Genomic DNA, 22,910 nt, shown 5'->3' with positions numbered 1-22,910 from the left:
CATACACTTGAAAAGTACTTTTAAAGCAGAGTAAAAATACTTCACTACTGTCCGCCTCTGTCTACTGTATATTAGGGCTGCAAAACGATTAATCACGATTAATCGCATTCAAAATAAAAGTTTATGTTTACATACTATATGTGTGTGTACTGTGCATATTTATTATTATGTATATATAAATACACACACATACATGTATATATTAAGGAAAAATACTGTATGTTAGATTTATATATAAATATTTATATTTATATATAATATTAATTATATACAAGTATAAATATATATACACACATAGTATGTAAATAGAAACATTTATTTTGAATGCGATTAATCGCGATTAATCGTTTTACAGTCCTAGTGTGTGTGTGAGTGTGTGTATACTGTATATATATATTTCTCTCTCTTCTTATGGTATAATTTTGATCATTTAGTGTATGTAAGTATTATATATATACATAGCATTTAAACAGCATAAATGTCTCACCTGGGTGGCCTTGTCCCTCATTTAGAGGGTGTGGTGGGCGGAGCTCCCGTGCCGCTGCCAGGTCCTTGATAAGCCAGAACTTACAGGTGAGTTGAAGGGAGGAGGATCCCTTATTGTTTCAGCTGGAGGAAGGGCTTTCGAAATGACCAGGGACTAAGGTAAAAAGAGACGAAAAAGAAGTATATTTTATATATAGACCCATAGAGTGTAATATATACTATATATATATATATATATATATATATATATATATTACTTTTACTTTTTATTCAAATGATTATTATTTCTAATGAAAATGTTTATTAAATTAGAAAATACTAAGATTTATTAAACACAATTTAATTTCAATAATTTAATGAACATGTTCATTCAAAATAATACTATCAGCATAATCATGTGAGTAAAAAAATGTAAATGTAAGAGAGCAAAAAAACTTTTTTAAATAATATATCATAATGGACACCACAAGTTTGTGCTAAAATGTCTTTTGCTCAACATGGCCAATTTAATTAGTGACCAAAAATAGAGCAGAAACTAAAATATTTCATATCCATTTTAGATTTTTTTTTTAAATCCTTTTTTTTTTTTAATCCTAGGTTTTTGGTCTCAGATTTGTTGATGACACTGTAGTTCTGAATTGTCACTGTGAGGTTTAGTTTAAACTCTCTCCATCATATCCAGTTCTTTTTACAACTACAGCAAGAAAATTAGCATTTTAGTGACAGCTGAAAAAAATTACAAGAGTATATCAAGAGCTAATGTGAACACCTCAGGCTTGGCGTTTTAAGTGGCAAATTAATTTCAAATGCATTTTTACATACTAATACCAAATGAGGCTTTGAACAAAGATGTTCTGATGTTCCGTTCCACCAATGAATAGAGCAGGGCAACTCAACACCATGCTAATCAATTTTCTCAACTTCCAAAATCGAGGGCAGCAGATTAAATTATGCATGCAATAGGTTTGTGGCCTTCTTTGTGAAAAGAAATTTGAGCCAAAAAAAAAAAGATTAGTCCTCAACAGCAAACAATGGCTTCTGCTTGACAGCTAGGCTTTGTCAGACAGTAAATTACTAACAACTTCTGCAGAACACTGAAGATCTTGATCAGGAGTGGAAAATCTCACCCCTGATCAAGGAGCTGGAATATCTCAGGAAATCAGATGACATCAAACTACAGGTTTCTGTAACATGTGTATAATTATGTTATTGAACTAGTTTAAAACTCTTATTCTATAAACATGCACGCGTTTCGCTGTTACTTTGTTTCACTTTATTTACGATTCATTTTGAAAATGACAGTTTGAAGTGATCTACGAGGGAGGGAATTCAAACAAACATTGGCTATTTTATCATTTGCATATTGAAATATATAATAAAATAACTGTTTGACGACTTGAACAAGTTACACTGAACACTGAAAGCTTTAAAACATCAAACAATTTCCCTACAGATCATTTGAAAGCCCATCCCATCCGGCCGTTTCATGACAGCACAGAGTTCATGCTCAAATCTGAGCTCAATCTATGAGAGATGACGGAAGAACCTACCGAAGAAAGGAGGAAGGTGAGACACCGCCTCGAGAAACGGCCGGGTTTCCACTTGTTTGTCGGCTGGAAGTTGCCGGAACTGGTGCTCCATTAGAAGAGCCATGATTGCCTAAAGTGGGCGAAAGTGAATTTTTGCCTACAACATAAGACGAGGACAACAAAGCAGAAATTAAGACAGAACCCGGAACTACCGCCGGACAGACAGGCACAGTGTTTACTATTCCACTTCTACAGTACTAGCGCTGCACTGCACAGCTGGACAGCCCCTACACCGCCCTTCGATGCAAATATACGCAACTCATAGCGGAAACGTTCAGTAGCCCCTCACTGCGGAACACAAGATCCAGGGGGCGTGGTTGGATCCAGATCCAACCCCTCCCACCTTACATAGGTGATACACCATATGTGACCCTGGACCACAAAACCAGATATAAGGGTCAATTTTTTGAAAAATCTAAATATTGAGAAAATCATCTTTAAAGTTGTCTAAATGAAGTTCTTAGCAATGCATATTACTAATCAAAAATTAAGTTTTAATATATTTACAGTAGGAAATTTACTAAATATCTTCATGGTACATGATCTTTACTTAATATCCTAATGATTTTTGGCATAAAAGAAAAATCTATAATTTTGACCCATACAGTGTTTTTTGGCTATTGCTACAAATATACCCCAGCGACTCAAGACTGGTTTTGTGCTCCAGGGTCACATATATTCTTTTCAGTACCCACACTTTACAATGTACAGTTATGAAAAATGTTACTGCACAATAGCCAAATGAAATTTTTTTTTCTGTTACAGAACCTAAATAAACCTAAATCTGCTATTTTCTTTATGCTTAACGTTTTGTTTTTTTTACTCCCACCATTAAAACGGATTTATCAGATAAAATATAAGTTAAAAAATATTAAGGGAATCTAAAACTAGTTTGTCCAATACACCAGTCATTTAAGGAGGTTATAGGCCTCTACTCATGACTCTGTTATCACATGAAACACATCCACGGAGTTTGATTTTCCCAGACCTGTGGACCCTTTTCACATTTCCGGGTTTCTCAGAAGCAGAAGTTGTCATGGTTGGGTAATCATCTATAGTGGTGAATGAGGAAAAAAAGAGGAAAAAATAGTGAGAGATTGATAATGGCAGTCAGAAGAGAGAACGAGATCAAATTTACCGTCACTCCCACAGCTGCTGTATTAGAAACACTCTCAGAGCAGCATTAAATATTTTGTAATCTGCAATGGTACTATAATGCAATGTATGGTGTTATAAATGTACATACATTTTTTCATATATATTTTGTAGGATTTATACGTTGCCAATGACCGGTCCATTTATAATTATGGTCTGTGCAAAATGCTGATAATTAGTGAAGTAAAATATTAAACAACCAGCTCTCTGTAGATGTTACTTCTCTTATTGTGGTTTAGCTTTAGGCTTTGTTGTGCTTGATATACCGAATAGACTCCATAAAGTCCCTAATGCACATCCCTTTTTCTCATCAACAGATGCAATTAATTTGCACTTACCTCTGAGATCAGGAAATGTAGTCAAGAGACCTGGAATCTCCCCCAGTGTCCGAGTTTGCTCAGCTGAGTTCGAGCTTAATAAGGCTCGAAGGAAGTCCTTCAGTTTCAGAATAATAGGTTACCCAGAAAAAAAAATTACTCGGAGACTTTTCCTTAATAAAGTTTTAACGCATCACCATTTGTAATGGTTTCGCTTTATTAGTACACAGTAACTCAGAAGTTAAAAAATGAAAGTAACAGCGAGTAAGTCTTCACCATCGGAGCGAGGCCTCGTCTGAAGCTCTCCTTGGCATTTTATAGCCTTGCAGACAATTTGCATTAACATCATCAAAAAGTTCTCATCTTAAAATCCATATTCTGTTGATATTCCAGGTCTCTTTGTCCGGCGGCGCCGCTCCACTTTCGCTTGCTTTTTGATTTTTCGACTTTCTTCCACCTGCAATCCTTCAATGATGAGATCATATTTTACTTGATTCTTGATCGCTACTCCCTAAAGAAATTATATCCCGATTTTGTGTATAATTGTTTCCAGTAGGGATTTGATCAGGAAATTGCATATTCCTAGGCCTATTTCTCCTTACAACATGTAAGGTCACATGTAGCCATTTTTAAAGAGTTACCTATTGATTCAACCACTTATTTGTATTACATATGATCTGTATATATTAATATTAATTTAAAATATATGCTTTATAATAATTGTTAAACTAAAAGTGCTTGTGTGTGGGATGTTGATAACAAAGCAATGGAGTAGAATCTTTCCCCTGCTCTGCACCGGGACGGCTCGCGGGAGAGCTCGTGGGTGATTCCTGTTTATATCATTAAGCAGAGGTTCAAACTCCAGTCCGAACACCACTGGCCACGAGCTTTGGGCTCTGCTCTCATGGAGAATATTTATTTATATAGCATATTTTATTTTAAATGAACTAGAAACAATGTTTAATTTATAAAGTTTTATTTTGAAATGTAAGTCAATAACTATTGGCTGGAGCCAGAGCCAATGGTGAAAGTCTTTGCGTGTGGAGACCCCGCCCCATTTTGGAAATCTCCGGTCTGCAGTTATATCTGCTTTGGTGTCCCTGCAGTCTTTACACTCCTCGGTCTTCACGCGACGGCTGCCGCGGTAAACTAAGCTTTTTTATACCCGTCTAACAAAATACTAAATTCATTCAGGTGGACACACTTTCCTTATTTTCTCCACAACAAATGGCCAAGCAAGCGCAGACACTTACAAGATAGGCGATACAGAACGAGACCAAACGCGATATCAGCACGTCTCCACACAGTAAACAAAACAAGCCATTATTGTATATTATTGTGAATTATAAGTATTTTAACAACTTTTGATACTTTTTGAAACTTAAACTTGATTTACCACATAAACATCTGCTACTGTAAGCGTTGATGTCATATTGTCGGCTACAAATCAGTGTAGAAATCCACAGCTTATCCTCCGCTTTGCTCTGTCAACTCAGACCTGGTTTATAAAAGTAAATAGTTCAGAAAATTTAACTGATCAGAGTAAGGTAAGAATGTATTAAATCCAGGAAGAAACATGAAATCAGTATTGTTACAGTATTTGGGAAGAACTGGGTTGAACAAGAAGGTATAAGTGTTGTTTTATTTATTTAAAATTATTTTTATTTTTTTTATTTTATTTTTCTCTCTCCTTTCAAATCCCGCTTAAGAGGGCTGAGGGAGGACGGAGGAGCTGAACACGCAGCGCCGGATGAAGCTCTATGAAGACTAAGCGGGTACTAGAATCAAGGGTGTTTGTATGTGGGTTGCTAGGTTAATCAGGAGATTGTAGATAGAGTGTCAATGGTCCATTTGAGATATAGGTGGCGGTAATGCACTTATAAGTCTGCGATCCGCCGTAAAGCAACAAGAAGAAGAAGAAGAACTCAGACCTGTTTGTACCTCACTACTCGCAGTAGGTAACCAGGAAGTAGCGCCGTAACCAAGTGGATCGCTTCTCTTTTGGTGTTTTGTTTAAGCGTCCGCGGTCGTTAACTGCTTTCCTCTTAACTACAGTTTTGTTTTCATATTAATAATTTGAATCAGGACAGCACCAGAAGTTAAACGCTTCAGTGCGGTAAATTCAAAGCTTTCAGCGGAAATTTTCAAACGGAGTTAGCAAGCAGAGCCTATTTTACGTCTTTTGCAGTGCCAGCGATTACAGTAAGCTTCAAACGCAGCATTAGATCGTGTCATCTGCAGTAATCATATTTTATAATCACAGCATTTTGTAAATTAAAACCGACTGCTTCAATGATTGCAGGTCAAGGTCTATCATAAAGGTCCGGTTAGAAATCAAACTTCAGAACTAAACTCTGCGACTGCCACTCCATGGCTTTACCGACGCTTTCAGCGCATTGGCCGGGTCGTGTGCGGGCTCTGGAGAGGCAGCTGGTGCGGCAGCGGGAGCAGGAGGCTTGCTGGAGGCAGCAGTGGGAGCTGCATTCTCAGTACTTCAGAGAGCAGGAGGTCCGCAGCAGCAAACAGGCGCAATGGAGCTCACGGCAGTCCTTCCAGCGCAGGTACTGATGGTGAATCTGTCTGGCTCCGGTGATGAATTTGTTTCATTATTCCCTGTGTTTGTTTGAGCTTATGCACAATGTCTATAACTGAGAACACTTAAGCACACAACATCATGGCCTGTTCTGGGGATCAGTCTATGTGACAATTTTCCCGCCAAGTTTTCAAATCATCAGACATTAAGATTAAGACAAACATTTCAGAACAGCATAATACACTTTTTAATACACTTATTAAAGTCATTCATAAAGTTAATAAATGTGACATGTTGGAATGTGAATTATTTGGTACTTTTCACACTATTAAGACTCTTTCTGAGAAGTAAAATCTTTGAAACACTTATTACAGTAAGTTATTAATGTAAATATATGGATCAATCAGAAGACAATGTGATTTAATGGACAGGTTTAATTGTGAAACTGCATTTTGGAATCAATTTGTTTTATTAAGATTTTATTATTATTACATTATTATGAATATTACTATGATTGGCTGATTTCACTAATACAGTGGATGATAAAACTATCAGAAAAATCCCATATATATGAACTGGCTTTTGCATCCAATGATGAAGACAATGTATCTATAACAAAGTTACAAAACTTCTTTTCTTGGCATTTTAGTATGTCAGCATTTCAGCGGGAGCGAATGAAGGAGGAGAAGCGGCGGAAGCTGGAGGAACGCAGGGAGCGTCTGAGGTTAATGCTCCAGGAAGAGAGAGACCAGTTGGAGGCCGAGCTCAGAAATGTTCGCCCAGACAGAGCCACACTGACCAGACAGCTAGTGGGAAAAACAGATGCCCTCCGGTCTGCCAGAGAAGAGAGGAGGAAAAATGTACAGTATGAACTCTTGTCTTAAAATTATGCTATGTTATACAGTTGAAAGTGTCTGATTGATTTTATTTTATTTTTTATTATTATTTTTAGCTTGCACAGGAGCTGCTGAGGGAACACTGGAAGCAGAACAACCCAGGACTGCGGAAGGTCAGTCATATATCAAATAAAATATATCATATAAGAATCTTTTTAAATTACATTTTAAAATATATTAAAATAGAAAATTGTTATTTTAAATTGTAGTAATATTTCACAATATTACTGTTTTTATTGTATTTTTGATCAATTAAATGCAGCCTTGATTAGCTTAAGAGACTTATTTCAGAGCTTCACATTTCTGCTTTTAAATCCCTCAGATTACATATTTTGCCTATATACCTCAAATAAAATTGCCTTACTGTTACTAAAAAAAGTATACGAGTCAGAATTTCTGTGGTAATCGACAGAACTCCTGCAACGAAATAAACCTTTTTTTTTTAATCAAGAACCAGATATGACTGTAAGTTAATAGGGCATGGGATGTGTTTCTTCCATGACTGATCTGTAACTCGGGATTTGGTTCCGAACACACGCAACCACTTCTGGAGCATTTTTTAATCAGACATCTCAGTGTCTCAAATGTTTGTGCGTACAGGTGGAGTCAGAGTTGCACAAAGATCATGTTGTGAGCCAGTGGGAGGTTCAACATCAGGAGAAAAAACAGGTGAGATGTTCACAGGAGGTGTTAAATGCCAGTGCTGCCATGTTGGCTCATGCATACCAGTTGAGCATCATGTAACATTAACATCTTGAATTTTTGTGTACAAATAATAGTAGTTGAGTCCTTGGAGAAGAAGGACATTTCATTTTTTTAAGAAATTGACTTTTTTTGTTTGTTTAACATGGCCAGTGTTCTGTAATGTTATCGCATTGAAATGTAACTCTGTTCTGTATCATTCAGGCTGATGAGAGAACTCAGGAGGAGAAACGGCGTTTTGAGAATGAGTATGAGAGGACAAGACGTGAGGCTCTGGAAAGAATGAAAGAAGAAGAGGAGAAGAGAAGACAAGAGGAAAAGAATCGAGCTGAAGATCTCCGTAAACAGATGGAGGAGCTCAAACTACGGGAACAGGAAGTATGGAATTACTGTAAAATAGATTATACTTGTAATGCATTGCTACAACAACAACCATGTGACAAATAACAAACACCATAAAGATCAAGTAAACTCAACTTTGTGTGTTTATTAATGTGTGTGTGTGTGTGTGTGTGTGTATGTGTATATATATATATATATATATATATATATATATATATATTTGCACAAATGTAAGGCTTTCATTCCATTTCGTTCTTGTTCCAGGCTGAGCGTCTTAAGCAGGAACAGGAGGCTCTAATGTCTCAACGCTGGGAGCTTGAGAAGCTAGATGATGAGAGGAAGAGGATGGAGGAAAGCAGGAGGAAAACCGAATTTGGGTAAAATATTTAGACACGTTGAGGGATTTATTTCCTCTGCAACAATGTTAACTAAAACTAACTGTTAAAAATGTATGTTAATTTAAATACATTTTAAATACAATATAAATATTAGATGAAAAACAAGTAAATGAAAATTAGATGTTGCCTTGGCACCTTGCTGAAATAAAAAGTGAATTACAAAAATTAACTGAAATTTTAAAATGTACTTTTTGTCTTTAAAAAATAAGAAGAAAAAAGCACATAACAAAATGACTAAAAATGTAACTAAAATTAAAATGAAAACTAAAAATATAAAAGTTAACTTGAAATGTTAATACAAATAGAATCGTATATAAAGAATACTAAATTGACACTGTTCTGCAGTAGCCTAAACCCACTGTTCTCTGCCTGCACAGGCATTTCCTGACTCGTCAGTACCGTGCTCAGCTGAAAAGGAGAGCACAGCAGGTGCAGGAAGAACTGGTAGGTTACCTCAAAAAACTGAAGTTTTGCACCAAAGCTGAATATAATTTGTCCTGACTGAGTGACTGCAATACCTGTCCACCAGGAGGCAGACCGCAAGATCCTGGCAGCGCTGCTGGAGGGAGGAGTGGAGGAGCAGAGAATGGAGAAAGCCAGGAGAGAGAGAGCTGTCGCTGATGCCGCCTGGATGAAGAGAGTCATAGAGGAGCAGCTCCAGCTAGAGAGGGAGAGGGAGGCAGAGTTTGATATTTTATATCGGTGAGTATAGTCTGAATGTTTGTTAAAAACTTAATGTGTTTGTAACTGGAAGTCAATTTCATACTCTGATTTTGTTTGCCGCCTGCAGGGAGGAAGCTCAGCGTGTTTGGGAGAAGAGAGAGGCAGAGTGGGAGAAAGAGAGGAGAGCCAGAGAGAGGCTCATGCGGGAGGTGAGACAGTGCACAGCATGCCTGAAGCTGACGGACAACAGATCAGTAGTCACAGGCTTGAACCATGGTTTTCTTAAAACCCCTTCAACAGTGCTCTTTACTTACTTACATCATGTGAATAATTTTATAAAGTTTTGCATTTTTTTAAAGGGGTCAAATAATGAGAAATTTTCCTTAATCTTTTGAGAAATAAGTAGTATAGATATAGTAATTTTGAGAAAAATTGTTCCCAGACTCATGAATACACTAGTATATGACTTTCAAACACTCAGCTAGCAAGTAAGTACTAAATATAATTTCATATGCATGAAGATCATAACAGCAAAAAAATTGCCTATTTAATTTGGAAGTCAGAGAGAGGGTGGAAAATAGTCATGGAAAATCAATTTTTGTGCAAAAACTTTATTATTGTTATTTACACATTATCTTTCAAAAGTTGGGATGAAGTCTCCTATGTTCATTACGGCTGCATTTATTTGATCAAAAATACGATAAAAACACTTAATATTGTGAAATTTAAAAGAACTGTATTTATATTTTGTTTCTGTATATTTTAAAATATAATTTATTCCTATGATTGCAAAGCTGAATTGCTCCACTCTTCAGTGACGCATGATAAAGAAACATTTCTTATTATCATCAATGTTAAAACAGATGTGATTCATATTTTTGTGGAAACCGTGATACTTTCTGTTCAGGATTGTGATAAATATAAAGTTCAAAAGAACAGCGTTTATTTGAAATATGAATCTTTTGTAACATCATAAATGTCCTTACTGTCACTTCTGATCAATTTAATGCATAATTTCTTTAAAAAATAAAAATTGTACTGACCATAAACCTTTGATAGTGTTTTGTTAGTGTGTATAAAATAAGGTTAAAAAATGTATGATAATACCCCTTTAAAGATTAATGGTTTACTTATTTTATTTTATTGAAATCATGACTTCTTTTATAGCCTCTGTGGACCTCTGTGTTTGAAAACAGTCATTATTTTTGCAATGGCAGATAAATGACTCACCTAATCTTTACGTTGGATTTTAAATTATACACTACAGTTATGTAATGATAATATAATTCATACTATATACATTTTTAAGAAATGTAGTTAAATAGCTGACAGTTAGATTGCGTTTGGATGCTATGATATATTTTTAATCAATGTTTGGTAGGTCTTGACAGGACGTCAACAGCAGTTGGAGGAACGAATGAAGGAGAACAGGCTGGCAAGGGAGGAGTCTCTGCAGAGGAGAGAAGAGCTCATCCAGCAGCTGGAACAAGAGAGACTCACCCTACGCCAGGAGAGGGAGCAGCAGGAGGGAGCCCGCACAGCTCGCATGCAGGAGATCAATGCACAGGTCTGTATAGAGTTAACACTACGTAGTAGATTTACTTGGGTTATAAAGTATAAGTTCTGGATGTCTTCAATTGATGTATTTGTCCAACAGGTGGAGCACAGACGCAAGGAACAGTGGGAGGAGCAGCGACAACAAGAGCAAGAAGAATTACAAGAGAGGGAGGAGCTTAGACAGCAGGAGGAGGAACTTCGTTTTGAGACAGAGAGAATTATTGAACAGGGCTACAAGGAGAGAGTGAGTGAAGATTAAAGTGTAAATGAAATGATATGAAATTAGACTTTAAGCGCAGTGTAATATAATAATAACTGATCTATTTTTCACCATGGCAGATACACAGCAGACCCCGGTCAGCATGGACATGAGAGCACTTCACAGGAAGAGTCTTTGTGCCACATCCCCTTTCAGATGCATTGTTTTTCATTAAGAATTGGGGATATCCATGTCCATGTTGATCTCGGCCACTTTGTGGTTAAATGACAACCAGGTTCCCCCTCAGAGATGCTTTTAATATACGTTTATGATTTACATTATGGTTTCCATAAATGATTGTATAGGTACGTTTTAAACCTCAAATTTCCATTGCACTAGTGCTGAGGTTTGCATGTACAGTAGGTCTGTTTTTATATGTAGATTGTTTTGTATTGATTTCAATGCTGATAAGGGTTTCAATAAAGAAAACGTTATCCATTGTCTCCTGCATTCATATATAATTAAGAATTTTAACTGGACAGCAATGTGTGCAAAAAGTAATGCTATAAATATGTAAAAAAAAAAAATAATAATAAAATAATTTTTAAATAAAATTAACACCCAGTCAAAACTGCAAGAAAGAGATTTGGTGAGTGGATTGCTTATATTATAATTAACACTTACTGTAATAAGTTTTTAAAATTCAATTATTACATTTGTTGTTCTTGACTGACACTTTGTTCTGGAGTTTAAAAACATTTTATAGTGTTTTACAGTTATAGTGCTAAATAGTGCATATCAGTTTTAAGATTAAAAATGCAAGTAAGACTGCTAATTAAATCATGGAATACCCAAAAGTGAAAATTTGCTGACCCTCAGGCCATTTAAGGTGTAGGTAAGTTTGTTTCTTCATTGCAATATTTGGAAATTTAGCATTACATCGCTTGCTCACCAATGGATGCTCTGCAGTGAATGGGTGCCGTCAGAATGAGAGTCCAAACAGCTGATCAAAACAATACAATAATCGTCAAGTATTTTGGCTTGCACTTCTGTAACCAAATCTGAATTTTGTTTCCCATGTAGTGTGTTCCCATGTATATTCCCACACCAGCTAAACATCCTCTGGCTGAGGGTTGAGCGGGAAAGAGTTCTTAGCAGACCTGCTCAAATTTTTTTTTGATTGTTTACACTTTGGGGTGAGATAAACACATGCATGGCATACTTATAGTAGTCAATGAACAATAAACTGGGTTAAGAGAATGTATTTTGGTATACAAAATGTTTTAAAATCACGAACAGAAAAAGAACAAGCAGAAGCTTTTGATAGTTGAAATAATTTGAGATGAGGTCTTGGTCTTTTATTTTTCACTTTATTCATATGACTCCGTTTCTGATATTAACAAAAACCCCTGGAGCATCAACTGAAGCTCAAAATTATAAATTAAGTTTATTTAGAAAATAAAGAACACATTTTCTTCTTAACCACAGGCATAGCAATAATATTAATGAGTGGAAGACCAGTTCATCTGAACAACTACAAACACTCAAAGGGAATTTTAACACTGACCTGCAAGTCACACTGACTCCAAGCTCTAATAACACTGAGCTACCGGTCCACTGCACAACTGTTTGGTAAGACTAACCTGATCAGGTTAGAACATAATACCTAGAGAGGAAATTAAAAAATCTGGAAAGTAAAGAGCTGCCCAAACACTGAATTGAATGTACCATAAGATGACCTATCTAAAAACACACACACACACACATCTAAACCATCATAAAAAGTATCTGCTGGTGGAGGTTGCTCATCTGCAGTGTATTGAAAAAAAAAAGATGTCATTAAATACTGTACTGTGACCTCCAAATACCTGATGAAATATAATTAAACTAAGGTTAATTAACATTTCCTCACTTTATATATATATTTTTTTTCTTTAATGCAGACTAAATCTGAATTACAGCCACCTGGTTTATCCAACTGAGAAAAAGGTATTTAACCTTGGGCATCTTTTTAAAATCACATTTAATATGACATCTTTATAATTACAAGTTTATTGTACCTGTATCTAAACTTGGCCTACCTGACCACAATAACTGAATGTTTTGTACAACAGATTATTTTATTATACATTATAGATTTAACTGAGATTACTGAAAAATAGGCTTGATTTAACCATTTAAAAACAACACAGACAACCACAAATAATGAACTAAATGTTTGATTATGAAGAGGTACAATCAGTCAAAGTTTTCAGAATAGTGCAAAGAGTCACGCAATTACTGAATATTTAGTACGTGATTTGCTGCTCTATTGCGGATTCATTTCTACTCATTCTTCTCGCTCAATCTCAACTGCCACTTTCACAGGTCACAACATATACACGAACCCTTGAGAGCATTTCAGGCTTTATCTTGTGGCTTTAAACCAAACAACACTGATAACAGACACCTTAAATTAAAAATAAAAACATGCAAATACACCTTAGATTACAAAAAAACTCATGTGACATACCCAATAATTATTGATAAAATAACATACGGGGAAAAGAGTTAGGGTTGAATTACAGGTGGAAATGGGTGGAAGCTGGATCAGTTGTTGTTTTCTTTGGTGGTTATGGTAACAAGTTGCTTAGCAGCCTTGGCGATGTCATAAGCGCACTGGATGACCTGCTGGGTGACCAACTGCATGTCGGCTGCGGGGCTGCTCTCCAGAGGAGACGCTTTCTTACACTCACTCTGCAGCCGGTTTGCGCTGGACGTTAATAATCGTAAAGAGCTCTTCACCGTCTCCGAGCGTGGTCTCTGTGGACAAAGGCTATTTTAATAAGACTATTTTATAGTACTTCAAGACTTGGGTAACTATTACAAATACTACACAAGAACGTATTTGGACACTTAAGCCACACTTAAATGTATATACATATTTTAGTGAATACTACTACTATCACCACTACTACTACTAATAATAATGTATATATAAATAGTTTATAAATAATATTTGATCAAAAGTGTGATCTTTGTAATGGCTCTATAAACTAGTAAATAAATGTCCAGAAGGCCCCATGAAAGTATTTGGACACTTATATGTGACCCTGGAGCACAAAACCAAGTCGCTGGGGTATATTTGTAGCAATAGCCAAAAATACATTGTATGGGTCAAAATTATCGATTTTTCTTTTTTTGCCAAAAATCATTAGGATATTAAGTAAAGATCATGTTCCATGAAAATATTTTGTAAATTTCCTACCATAAATATATCAAAACCTCATTTTTGATTAGTATTATGCATTGCTAAGAACTTCATTTGGACAACTTTTTCAAATAGTTGTATCTCAGCCAAATATTGTACTTATTTTTTCTTATTTATTCAGCTTTCAGATGATGTATAAATCTCAATTTCGAAAAATTGACCCTTATGATTGGTTTTGTGGTCCAGGGTCACATATTTTAGTGAATTTTAGAATTTTAATAACATTAAAATAAACATAATATTTAAATAAATTGTATTATTATTATTATTATTATTATTATTACGTAAAAAAATATACAAGTAATTTATAAATAATATTTTATCAAAAGTGTGACCTATGTGTCCAAATACTTTTTGTGGCCAATACACATCCAAATAAAAATCTAAAAAACACCCAAAAGATATTTTTATTGCATTTATGAAGTGTGGAGAGACAGTGCACACCTTGGGGAACAGGGCAGCCATTTCACTCACAGCCACATATATTCTTTCTGCGCAGGGTATAAAGCTATTGGAGGAGAAAATGATAAGATACTGTATTAAATCTCAAAATAAAAACCATCAGAGTTTGAAGAGTGGAAAGTCAAGCTAGCCACAGAGCAATCAGAGGGTAAAGCTTTAAAGGCCCGTTCACACCAAGGATGATAACTGTAACGATAAAAGTATAGTTTTAAAATTTCAAAAAATAGCAGAGTCCCTACTATAACAATAATGACACAGAGAAATTATATTGTTTCCAAAATATATATATTTTTTTAAAATTTTTTTACAGCTGATGAATGGCAAAACCATCGACAGCCATCGACATCAGAATCCATCCTGCTTTAAAGAACTTGAGCATTTAAAGCGGCAGATGACAAAACTGCAGTGCATAGTTATAATAAACAGAACATTATAGTGCGTTGATGTGGACGCTAATATAGCTATCATTATAGTTTTTGTTCTTGGTGTGATTGGGCCTTAAAGCTGGACATTTACACTATCATGGAAAATACAGTTTGTCCAAAATATTGTATTGTATACAGATATATACTGTTTTTTAAAACTACCTTTTGTTGAATAGTAGTGATTTTTATTCCACTCACATTACAGTTCATAGAAAAGTTAAAAATAGAAAATATATGGAATACATTTGGCTTAATTAAGTGTTGCTGTAAATGCTACAAGTGTTACAATTTCTGTGCAATAAAAAAAAAAAACATGCAACTTTGTTTGAAATGTTAGTTGTGCAGCAGACATGATGCATCCATCCCCAGTGCTAATACATTTTTAAGAGGGTAAAACTTGTTTTAAAATAACTGGGCTTGACGCCCTTCACCAAACCGAAAAATATCTTGAAAATCACACAGCTTATTTTGCAATGAAATACAAACCAGTGCAAAACAGAAAGGTCAAAAGTTAGATGGATGTCAGTACAAAGCCTTTTCCTAAAAGAGAAACCAAGTGCACCAACATGAGTTCCTGCAAATAAAAGTGAAGTTCAGAAGACAATGCAAACTGGCACAAGCCTTCGGCATTAGACACACTAGTAATCATGCATATTCCATTCATGTTCAGATTAATGGGTTATGAAGTTATGAAGAGAGAGGTAGAGGTAGACACTGTGCCTGTGAGGCAGGGACAGAGGCCAGAGTACCAGGAGGCAGGGTTGTTGGGGTTGGCTGGGTGGGGAGCTCTTAGGCCGAGGGACTGCATGGGAGACGGGGGCTTGTCTGCCCAAGGCACCAGAGTACTGAAACAACCCAGACTGTGTCTAAGTCTGCGGACACTCTCCCTCTGCTCACATGGTGCACTGGTGGGGAAAGAGACAGAGCGTGGCCCCCGATAGCACAGACCCCAAATGATGAACACCGACAATTGATAATAGACAGAAAAAGGAGAAGGTACGAATGGAAGAACTAATTTAATGAATGGGAAAGAAGTGATTTTCATAAACAGGCACTTTCCATGGATAGGGTACAAAAAAAGCCTCATTTGTGATTTTTTTCCCCCAGAGATATACATTTAATATATAAATATATACATATACCATTCAAAGGTTTGGGGTCTGAAAGATTTTTAAAAAATAAATTAATATTTTTATTCCACAATGACAGTAAATTGACAGTGAACACATCATTTTACAAAATATTTCTATTTTAAATAAATTATGTTCTTTTGTTCTTTTTCAGTTTTCAAGACTGATCATAATAAGAAATGTTTTTTGACCAAATAAACATATTAGAATGATTATTGAAGAACCATGTGACACTGAAGACTCAAATATTCTGCTATGCCATCACAAGAATAAATTACATTTTAAAATAAATTCAAATAGAAAAGAATTATTTTAACTTCTTTTAACTATATTGTAATAATATTTCACACACACACACACACACACACACACATGTATAAATTATAAATTCAATATTATAAAACTATACTGTACAGTATATTACTAAAGCTGACAAATATAGTCTAAACTACTAAACTATCACTCAGTGGACACTAGCCAGTTTGAGACTAAATCTTGGATATATTGGCTTATGTTTCCCATATTTATCATATTATTATAACTTGATTTGCCGTCAACACTAAAATTTGTGTAAAAAGCATTTATTTTCCACCCCTCCATGCTGCAAAAAGATATAAATACTATAAATATAAAAAATATTTTTACTATAGTGAATTAGATATTAATTCAACACATTTTCAAAATGATGTCATTGTGGTACGATGTTAATTGTTGGTAACAGCTGAGAAGGTAAAGGTTGGAAAAAAAAAACTAAAAAGTGCTAACTTTTCATGCTTTGGTATTATGTTAGATTTCATCTGAAATATCTAAAAGTTCTCACAACTAAAAACATGGATTTGTGTCTCTAATGCTTTAAAGGGATAGTCCACCAAAAATTTAAAATTCTGGCATCTTTTACTCAACCTCATGTCACTCAAAACCTGTATGACTTTCTTTCTTCTGTGGAACACAAAAGATGATACTTTAAAGTATGTTGGTGACCAAACAGTTTCAGTTCCCATTGACTTACACTGTAATTCCTGTCCATACAATAAAAGTCAATCGGAACCAAAACTGTTTGGTCACCAACAATCTTCAAAATATCTTCTATGTTCTGTAGAAGAAAGTCAGTCATACAGGTTTGGAATGACATGAGGGTGAATACAGAATTAATGATAACAGATTTTAGATTTTTTTTTTTATCAACTCTCCCTTTAAATTAAAGTAATGCGAAAACAATTTGTACCCTACTCATGGAATGCGCCAACGATTTACATGTGAAATTGTTAAATATGTGGCAGAAGTTAACAAAAGGAAGAAGGGGATTAAATTACCTCAGATTTATTGCTGCCAAATATGATGATGGAAGAAATAGGAGATGGGAGATGTTGACATTGGATGTCCTCTCACCTCTCATGCTTGTTCTCCTGCGCAGCCCTCAGCAGTTCCTGGATGTTCTTGGTGATCTGCTCAGTTTTACGGATGACGTCTTCAGTGCTGGGCAGACTGGGGTCAGGCTCACATTCGTGATCATCCAGCTCGGGTATAGAGCCGCTGTCTCCCATCCAGCCACTGCTGCGCAAACGACATCTTCGGCCAAAGCTGCAGAGAGGGAGGACATAATATAAATGGAACCAAGGCGTCAGGGATGAGTAATGCTTGATGCACGGTTACTTGATGCCTTTAGAGCAGGGGTGCCCAAACTCGGTCCTGGAGGGCCGGTGTCCTGAAGAGTTTAGCTCCAACCCCAATTAAACACACCTGAACCAGCTAATCAAGCTCTTACTAGGCATACTAGAAACTTGAAGGCAGGTGTATTGAGGCAAGTTGGAGCTAAACTCTGCAGGACACCGGCCCTCCAGGACCGAGTTTGGGCACCCCTGCTTTAGAGCATCATTAGTGTGTTTCCTCACTTTACTTGGCCAAAAGTGGAGGACAGGCAGTTCTTATTTTCAGAGGGAAAAAAGGCTGGTTTTGTTTGCCAGCAGGATTTGAGCCAGGAGTCATAAAAGGGAAAATGGACACATACCCGGAGTCGTCCAGATCAGAATCGTTGATAGTGTTATCGTAGTCGCCATCAGACACACTGCTCTGCTTGTCAAATTTGGAGGCCTAAAGAGACAGGAAAGGATAGAGTAAAATAACACAAAACACACAATGAAATTGCTGTGATGGCATTGGAAATATCAACATGTCTGGTGGTTCATATGAAATTAAACTGAACAATCTGCATTAACTGAATGGTCAGCAGAGTATAAGCAAGCTTTTAGTATTGAGATACATTAGATATTTCAGGCACCAATCTTTGAGAAGCATCACAGCATAACTATCTTCAACATTGATAATAACTAGAAATGTTTCCTGAGCACCGAATCAGCTTATTAGAATGATTTCTGAAGGATCACGTGACACTGAAGACGGGAGTAATGGCTACTAAAATTCAGTTTTGCCATCACAGGAATAAACTACATTTTGAAAATATTTGAACAGAAATCATTGTAGTACGTTTACAACTGTACCTTGAATGCACTTTTGAATCCAGTGGTAGGTCATCTGTTTTGAAGCAATGACCAGCATATGCAAAAATTAAAGTAAACTAGCTATTAAACAACTTGTGTGTCCTTGGGCGTTAAACTCAGGATTACAACTGAATCTAGGTCATGGCCCTGATCAGTGTATTCCTTCATAGTGTAGTAAAGCATTTACAGTAAAGATATTTGACAGCTTCACTGGAGCATGATTCACTGTGCCAAAGGATAATACGGTAATGGGGTCAGATGCCAGCATCACTCTAACCTGGGGCATTACTAAATTAGTGTAACAGAGTATTCTATCAATTTCTTGTCAGGCAGCACCAGTCATGATGCTTGGAGACCCGCCACATCATGTCAGAATAATCAAATGAATGTTCCACAATCACTTGTTTATGCTTCTGCTCTCCACACGTCTCCTTGTACACAAGTATGTAAAAATGCATCGATTTGTGATGTATTGATCTAACAATTAAAAAATACAATTTAATAATCGATTATATTAATAATGCCTGATGTACTGCATTGCAGATTCTATTCCATACACAATATAATTGTTAACATTCTCAGCTGTAAAAATTCCAGATCCTCGGATGACGTCAAGTGAGGACACACACTACCATTCAAATGCTTTTTTTTCCTAAAATAAATTAATACATTTATTTAGCAAGAATGCATGCAATTGGTCAAAAGTGACAGTAAAAGTAATTTTAAAAGATTTATTTTCCAAATAAATGCTGATCTTTTGAACTTTCTATGAATCCCTGTGACTCCACAAAAACATTAAGCAACACAACTGCTTTCAATATTAGTCAGAATACATTTTTCTTGAGCACCAATTCAGCATATTAGAAAGATTTCTAAAAGATCATGTGGCACTGAAGATTGGATTAATGGCTGCTGAAAATTCAGCTTTGCCATGACAGGAATAAATTCTATTTGAAAATATATTAAAATAGAAAATATTTTATATTGTAATAATATTTCACAATATTACTGTATCTTTGATCAAATAAACACGGCCTTAGTGAACATAAGAGACTTTCACAAACAAAAATAATGAAAAAAAAACAACAACTTACCAACACCAAACTTTGGAATGGTAGTGTATTTAACCGTTTGGGTAAAAAAAAAAAATAGGGAAAGGAAATTGTCAGATCAACGCATTAACAAAAAAAATAAAACGCCATAAACAAGGCCCAAAATGCACACACACTCAGTGACAACAGAAACATGAATCTAAATATGGCTGCAATCTGCACACACAAAAGTGACCAAGCTAATCCAAACCATTTACATATCGGTGTTTCATAATTGTGTATTTCTTCTTTCTACTCTCAGCCCAGAGCACGTAGCATTGCAAGACATCCTGAAGAGATGAGTGAGCAGAAGCAGTAGCAGCAGTGGACAAGCCCTGAGCAGTGCATCCTGGGAATGAAGACACGAGCCATGAATGTATGTGCTATCTATGAGGATGATGGTGATGATGAAGGCAGAAATACGTATCAGTTGATTCATTATTCATGCATAGTGATGCGTGGAGCACAACAGGTGTAAGAGGAGAAGGGATGGATGGGAGTTGTGGAGGCAGAGGATGAGTTTGTGAAGGAGGGTGGAGAGGAGGTAAAGGGTTCCTGGTGCTTCCGTCCGCTCCCACGATGAACAGAGCATGTGAGGATGTACTTAACCCTTTGCGCTCACACATCCCGCAAACAGGATGGGGAGGATGAGGAGGAGGAGGGGAGGAAGGGGAGGTGGCCACAAACACACCCTTTCCGATCTAAAAAGGGGTGCAAATTAGACTTAAGACAGAGAATGAAAGACAACTGACGAAAAAACAAATGCAAAATTCTTAAAATACTCGGCTATGATGGAGAGCCTGGACTAGAGAACAAGGTGATAGAGTAATTTTGACTTTTGTAAAGCAACATGTCATCAACAGTAACAATCTAATAAAATAGTAGTCTGTCAATAGTAATAATTTGGTAACATTTCACAATAAGGTTTGATTCTTTACCATTAATGCAGAAGCTATCATGAAATTACAATAATCTAATTGAATATTAATTTATACACACTACCATTTAAAAGTTTGTGGTTGGTAAGATATTTGAATATTTTTGAAAGAGGTGTCTTATGTTCACCAAGGCTGCATGTATTTGATCAAAAATACAGTAAAATAGTAATATTGTGAAATATGATTACATTTTGAAATAACAGTTTTCTACTAGAATACAGTTTTATAATGGGTTTTATTCCTGTGATGGCAATGCTGAATTTTCAGCAGCCACATGATCCTTCAGAAATTATTCTTATATGCTGCTCAAGAAACATTTATTATTATTCTCAATGTTGAAATCAGGTGTTCTGCTTTATATTTATATGTAAACCACAATACAGTTTTCAATATTCAATGATGAACAAAAGGTTCGAACGAACAGCATTTATTTGAAATAGAAATCTTTTGTAACATTAAATTTATTGTCCAATTTGATCAATTTAATGCACTTTCTAAAAGTATCAATATTATTATTAATTAATAAAAATCAATAATCATAATAATATTACTGACCCCAAACTTTTGACTGGTAGTGTATACCAATACATTATTAACATTATATATTAATATGTGACCCTGGGTCATAAGGGTCAATTTTTTGAAATTGAGATTTATACATCATATGAAAGCTGAATAAATAATCTTTTCATTGATGTAAATTGATGTAATATTTGGCAGAGATACAACCATTTGAAAATCTGCAATCTGCGTGTGCAAAAAAATCAAAATATTGAGAAAATCGCCTTTAAAGTTCTTAGCAATGCATATTACTAATCAAAAATTACGTTTTAATATATTTACAGTAGGAAATTTACAAAATATCTTCATGGAACATGATCTTTACTTAATATCCTAATGATTTTTGGCATAAAAGAAAAATCGATAATTTTGACCCATACAATTAATTTTTGGCTATTGCTACAAATATACCCCAGCGACTTAAGACTGGTTTTGTGGTCCAGGGTCACATATTAGTTATGTATTATGAACCATCATAAAGAAACATTTTTAAAGGACCCAGCACAAACCCAGTGTTGAATAATAATGACTGATGAATAAAGTTTGAACAGCTGCAACATTTACATGCATTGGAAAATAATCAATTTCATTAATAAGCCGTAAAAGCGATGAAAAGGCATAGGGTTAAAACATTTTTTTAATATCAACATGCAAAAGGTCAATGAAAAAGTGAAAAAGGAAACAAATATAGGAACATACATTGTAAAAAGACAACTGAAAATAAAATACTGGGCATTTTACATCAAGATGAATTTTGTGAGCTTGAATAACTGTGACATGTACAACAGATATTTTTATGGTTTAAAATAAAAATCACTTTATCTCAGTAAATCCCAATTATTGAACACAGGTACAACATTATCAGTCATACTAGCCAGTAAAACACAAAAAATTAGCTAAGTGCACCTTCACCTTTTAGCTTGAAATTAAAAATAAAAATTATATGTACAAAGTAAGTTACATAAAGCAATGAGAATGAGACTGTGTGACTTATGCATTGAGTTGGCCATAAAGACATGTTTTGTATCTCCCAACTGACACAGGAAAATGAAAAAGGGAAACAGAAAATATGGTGAAATAGCTGCTATGTGAGCCAACAGGATACAAAGTAAAGAAATACAGTGAGTAGTCCAAAACGTGTATTTTGGAATCGCTCATAAAGCGCTGAGAATTGGAAATGCACCATCAGCATGCTGCAACTTTTGAAAAGGAAGGTGAAGAAGAAAAAGAAGGAGAGAAGGTGAGAGGCAGGTTTTTACTTACATAGGTTGGGAAGGGTTGCAGTGTGGGGAAGGTCTCCTCAGGGTAAGGGGTCTCTCCCTTGGGGAGAAAGGGCTTCAGACCAGAGCCGGTTTCATACATAGACATTGGGCGGCTCGCCCGTGCAGACAGGTGGCGTTTCAGGGCAGAGGAGGAGGAAGAGGAGGAAGAGGAGGAGGGACTGGAGGGATTGGGGTGGTCAGGGCCGCTGGGGGCCTGATAGGGTTGTTGAGCGGAGACCTGCCGCCTGAGAGAGCTGTTCTCGCTTTGCAGAGACTGCAGCTGAAGAGAAACACGAGTAAGCCAGAGAAACGCAGAGAAAAGCAGAAACTGTAGCAAAGCTGAGCTTACAAGAAAAACTCTTAATCAATAATTAAATAATGTTCAGTTTCAAAATTCCCACCTAGAGTGTCGCCCACTACAGGCCTACACAAATTTTATATTTGCCACAAAAAAAA

At 35.8% G+C, this 22,910-nt stretch overlaps 3 protein-coding genes across 5 annotated transcripts in view; 1 reads left to right on the top strand and 2 right to left on the bottom strand.

The window, feature by feature from the left end:
* LOC107741237 (glycolipid transfer protein-like) overlaps positions 1–2,301 on the bottom strand; it is a 15,912-nt gene extending 13,611 nt beyond the window's left edge. Inside the window, exon 1 of the mRNA XM_016553912.1 lies at positions 2,037–2,301. Within this exon, the coding sequence (XP_016409398.1) occupies positions 2,037–2,139 (103 nt within the window). The 5' untranslated portion in view covers positions 2,140–2,301. The remainder of the gene's footprint in view (positions 1–2,036) is intronic.
* A 3,192-nt stretch (positions 2,302–5,493) lies between these two features.
* On the top strand, positions 5,494–11,275 carry LOC107741236 (trichoplein keratin filament-binding protein). The gene is made up of 13 exons (XM_016553911.1): positions 5,494–5,749; positions 5,850–6,108; positions 6,730–6,940; positions 7,033–7,089; positions 7,577–7,645; positions 7,883–8,056; positions 8,285–8,397; positions 8,796–8,862; positions 8,948–9,120; positions 9,209–9,290; positions 10,463–10,648; positions 10,739–10,882; positions 10,978–11,275. The coding sequence occupies exons 2-13, from the start codon at positions 5,918–5,920 to the stop codon at positions 11,008–11,010; spliced, it is 1,500 nt and encodes a 499-aa protein (XP_016409397.1). The 5' UTR covers positions 5,494–5,749; positions 5,850–5,917; the 3' UTR covers positions 11,011–11,275.
* A 1,050-nt stretch (positions 11,276–12,325) lies between these two features.
* LOC107741235 (ARF GTPase-activating protein GIT2) overlaps positions 12,326–22,910 on the bottom strand; it is a 28,587-nt gene continuing 18,002 nt past the window's right edge. For 2 of the 3 annotated variants that reach the window (XM_016553908.1, XM_016553909.1), the window contains 6 exons: positions 22,456–22,734; positions 18,113–18,195; positions 17,494–17,685; positions 15,724–15,879; positions 14,532–14,595; positions 12,326–13,639 (listed from right to left, as the gene is read on the bottom strand). In XM_016553908.1, the coding sequence (XP_016409394.1) occupies positions 13,427–13,639; positions 14,532–14,595; positions 15,724–15,879; positions 17,494–17,685; positions 18,113–18,195; positions 22,456–22,734 (987 nt within the window). In that variant the 3' untranslated portion in view covers positions 12,326–13,426. The remainder of the gene's footprint in view (positions 13,640–14,531; positions 14,596–15,723; positions 15,880–17,493; positions 17,686–18,112; positions 18,196–22,455; positions 22,735–22,910) is intronic. The other variant, XM_016553910.1, reaches the window with a different exon arrangement.

This window comes from Sinocyclocheilus rhinocerous, unplaced genomic scaffold (genome assembly GCF_001515625.1).
Source record: "Sinocyclocheilus rhinocerous isolate Xijiao unplaced genomic scaffold, SAMN03320098_v1.1 scaffold615, whole genome shotgun sequence".
Lineage (NCBI taxonomy): Eukaryota > Metazoa > Chordata > Actinopteri > Cypriniformes > Cyprinidae > Sinocyclocheilus > Sinocyclocheilus rhinocerous.
This window is presented reverse-complemented; position numbering and strand designations above follow the sequence as displayed.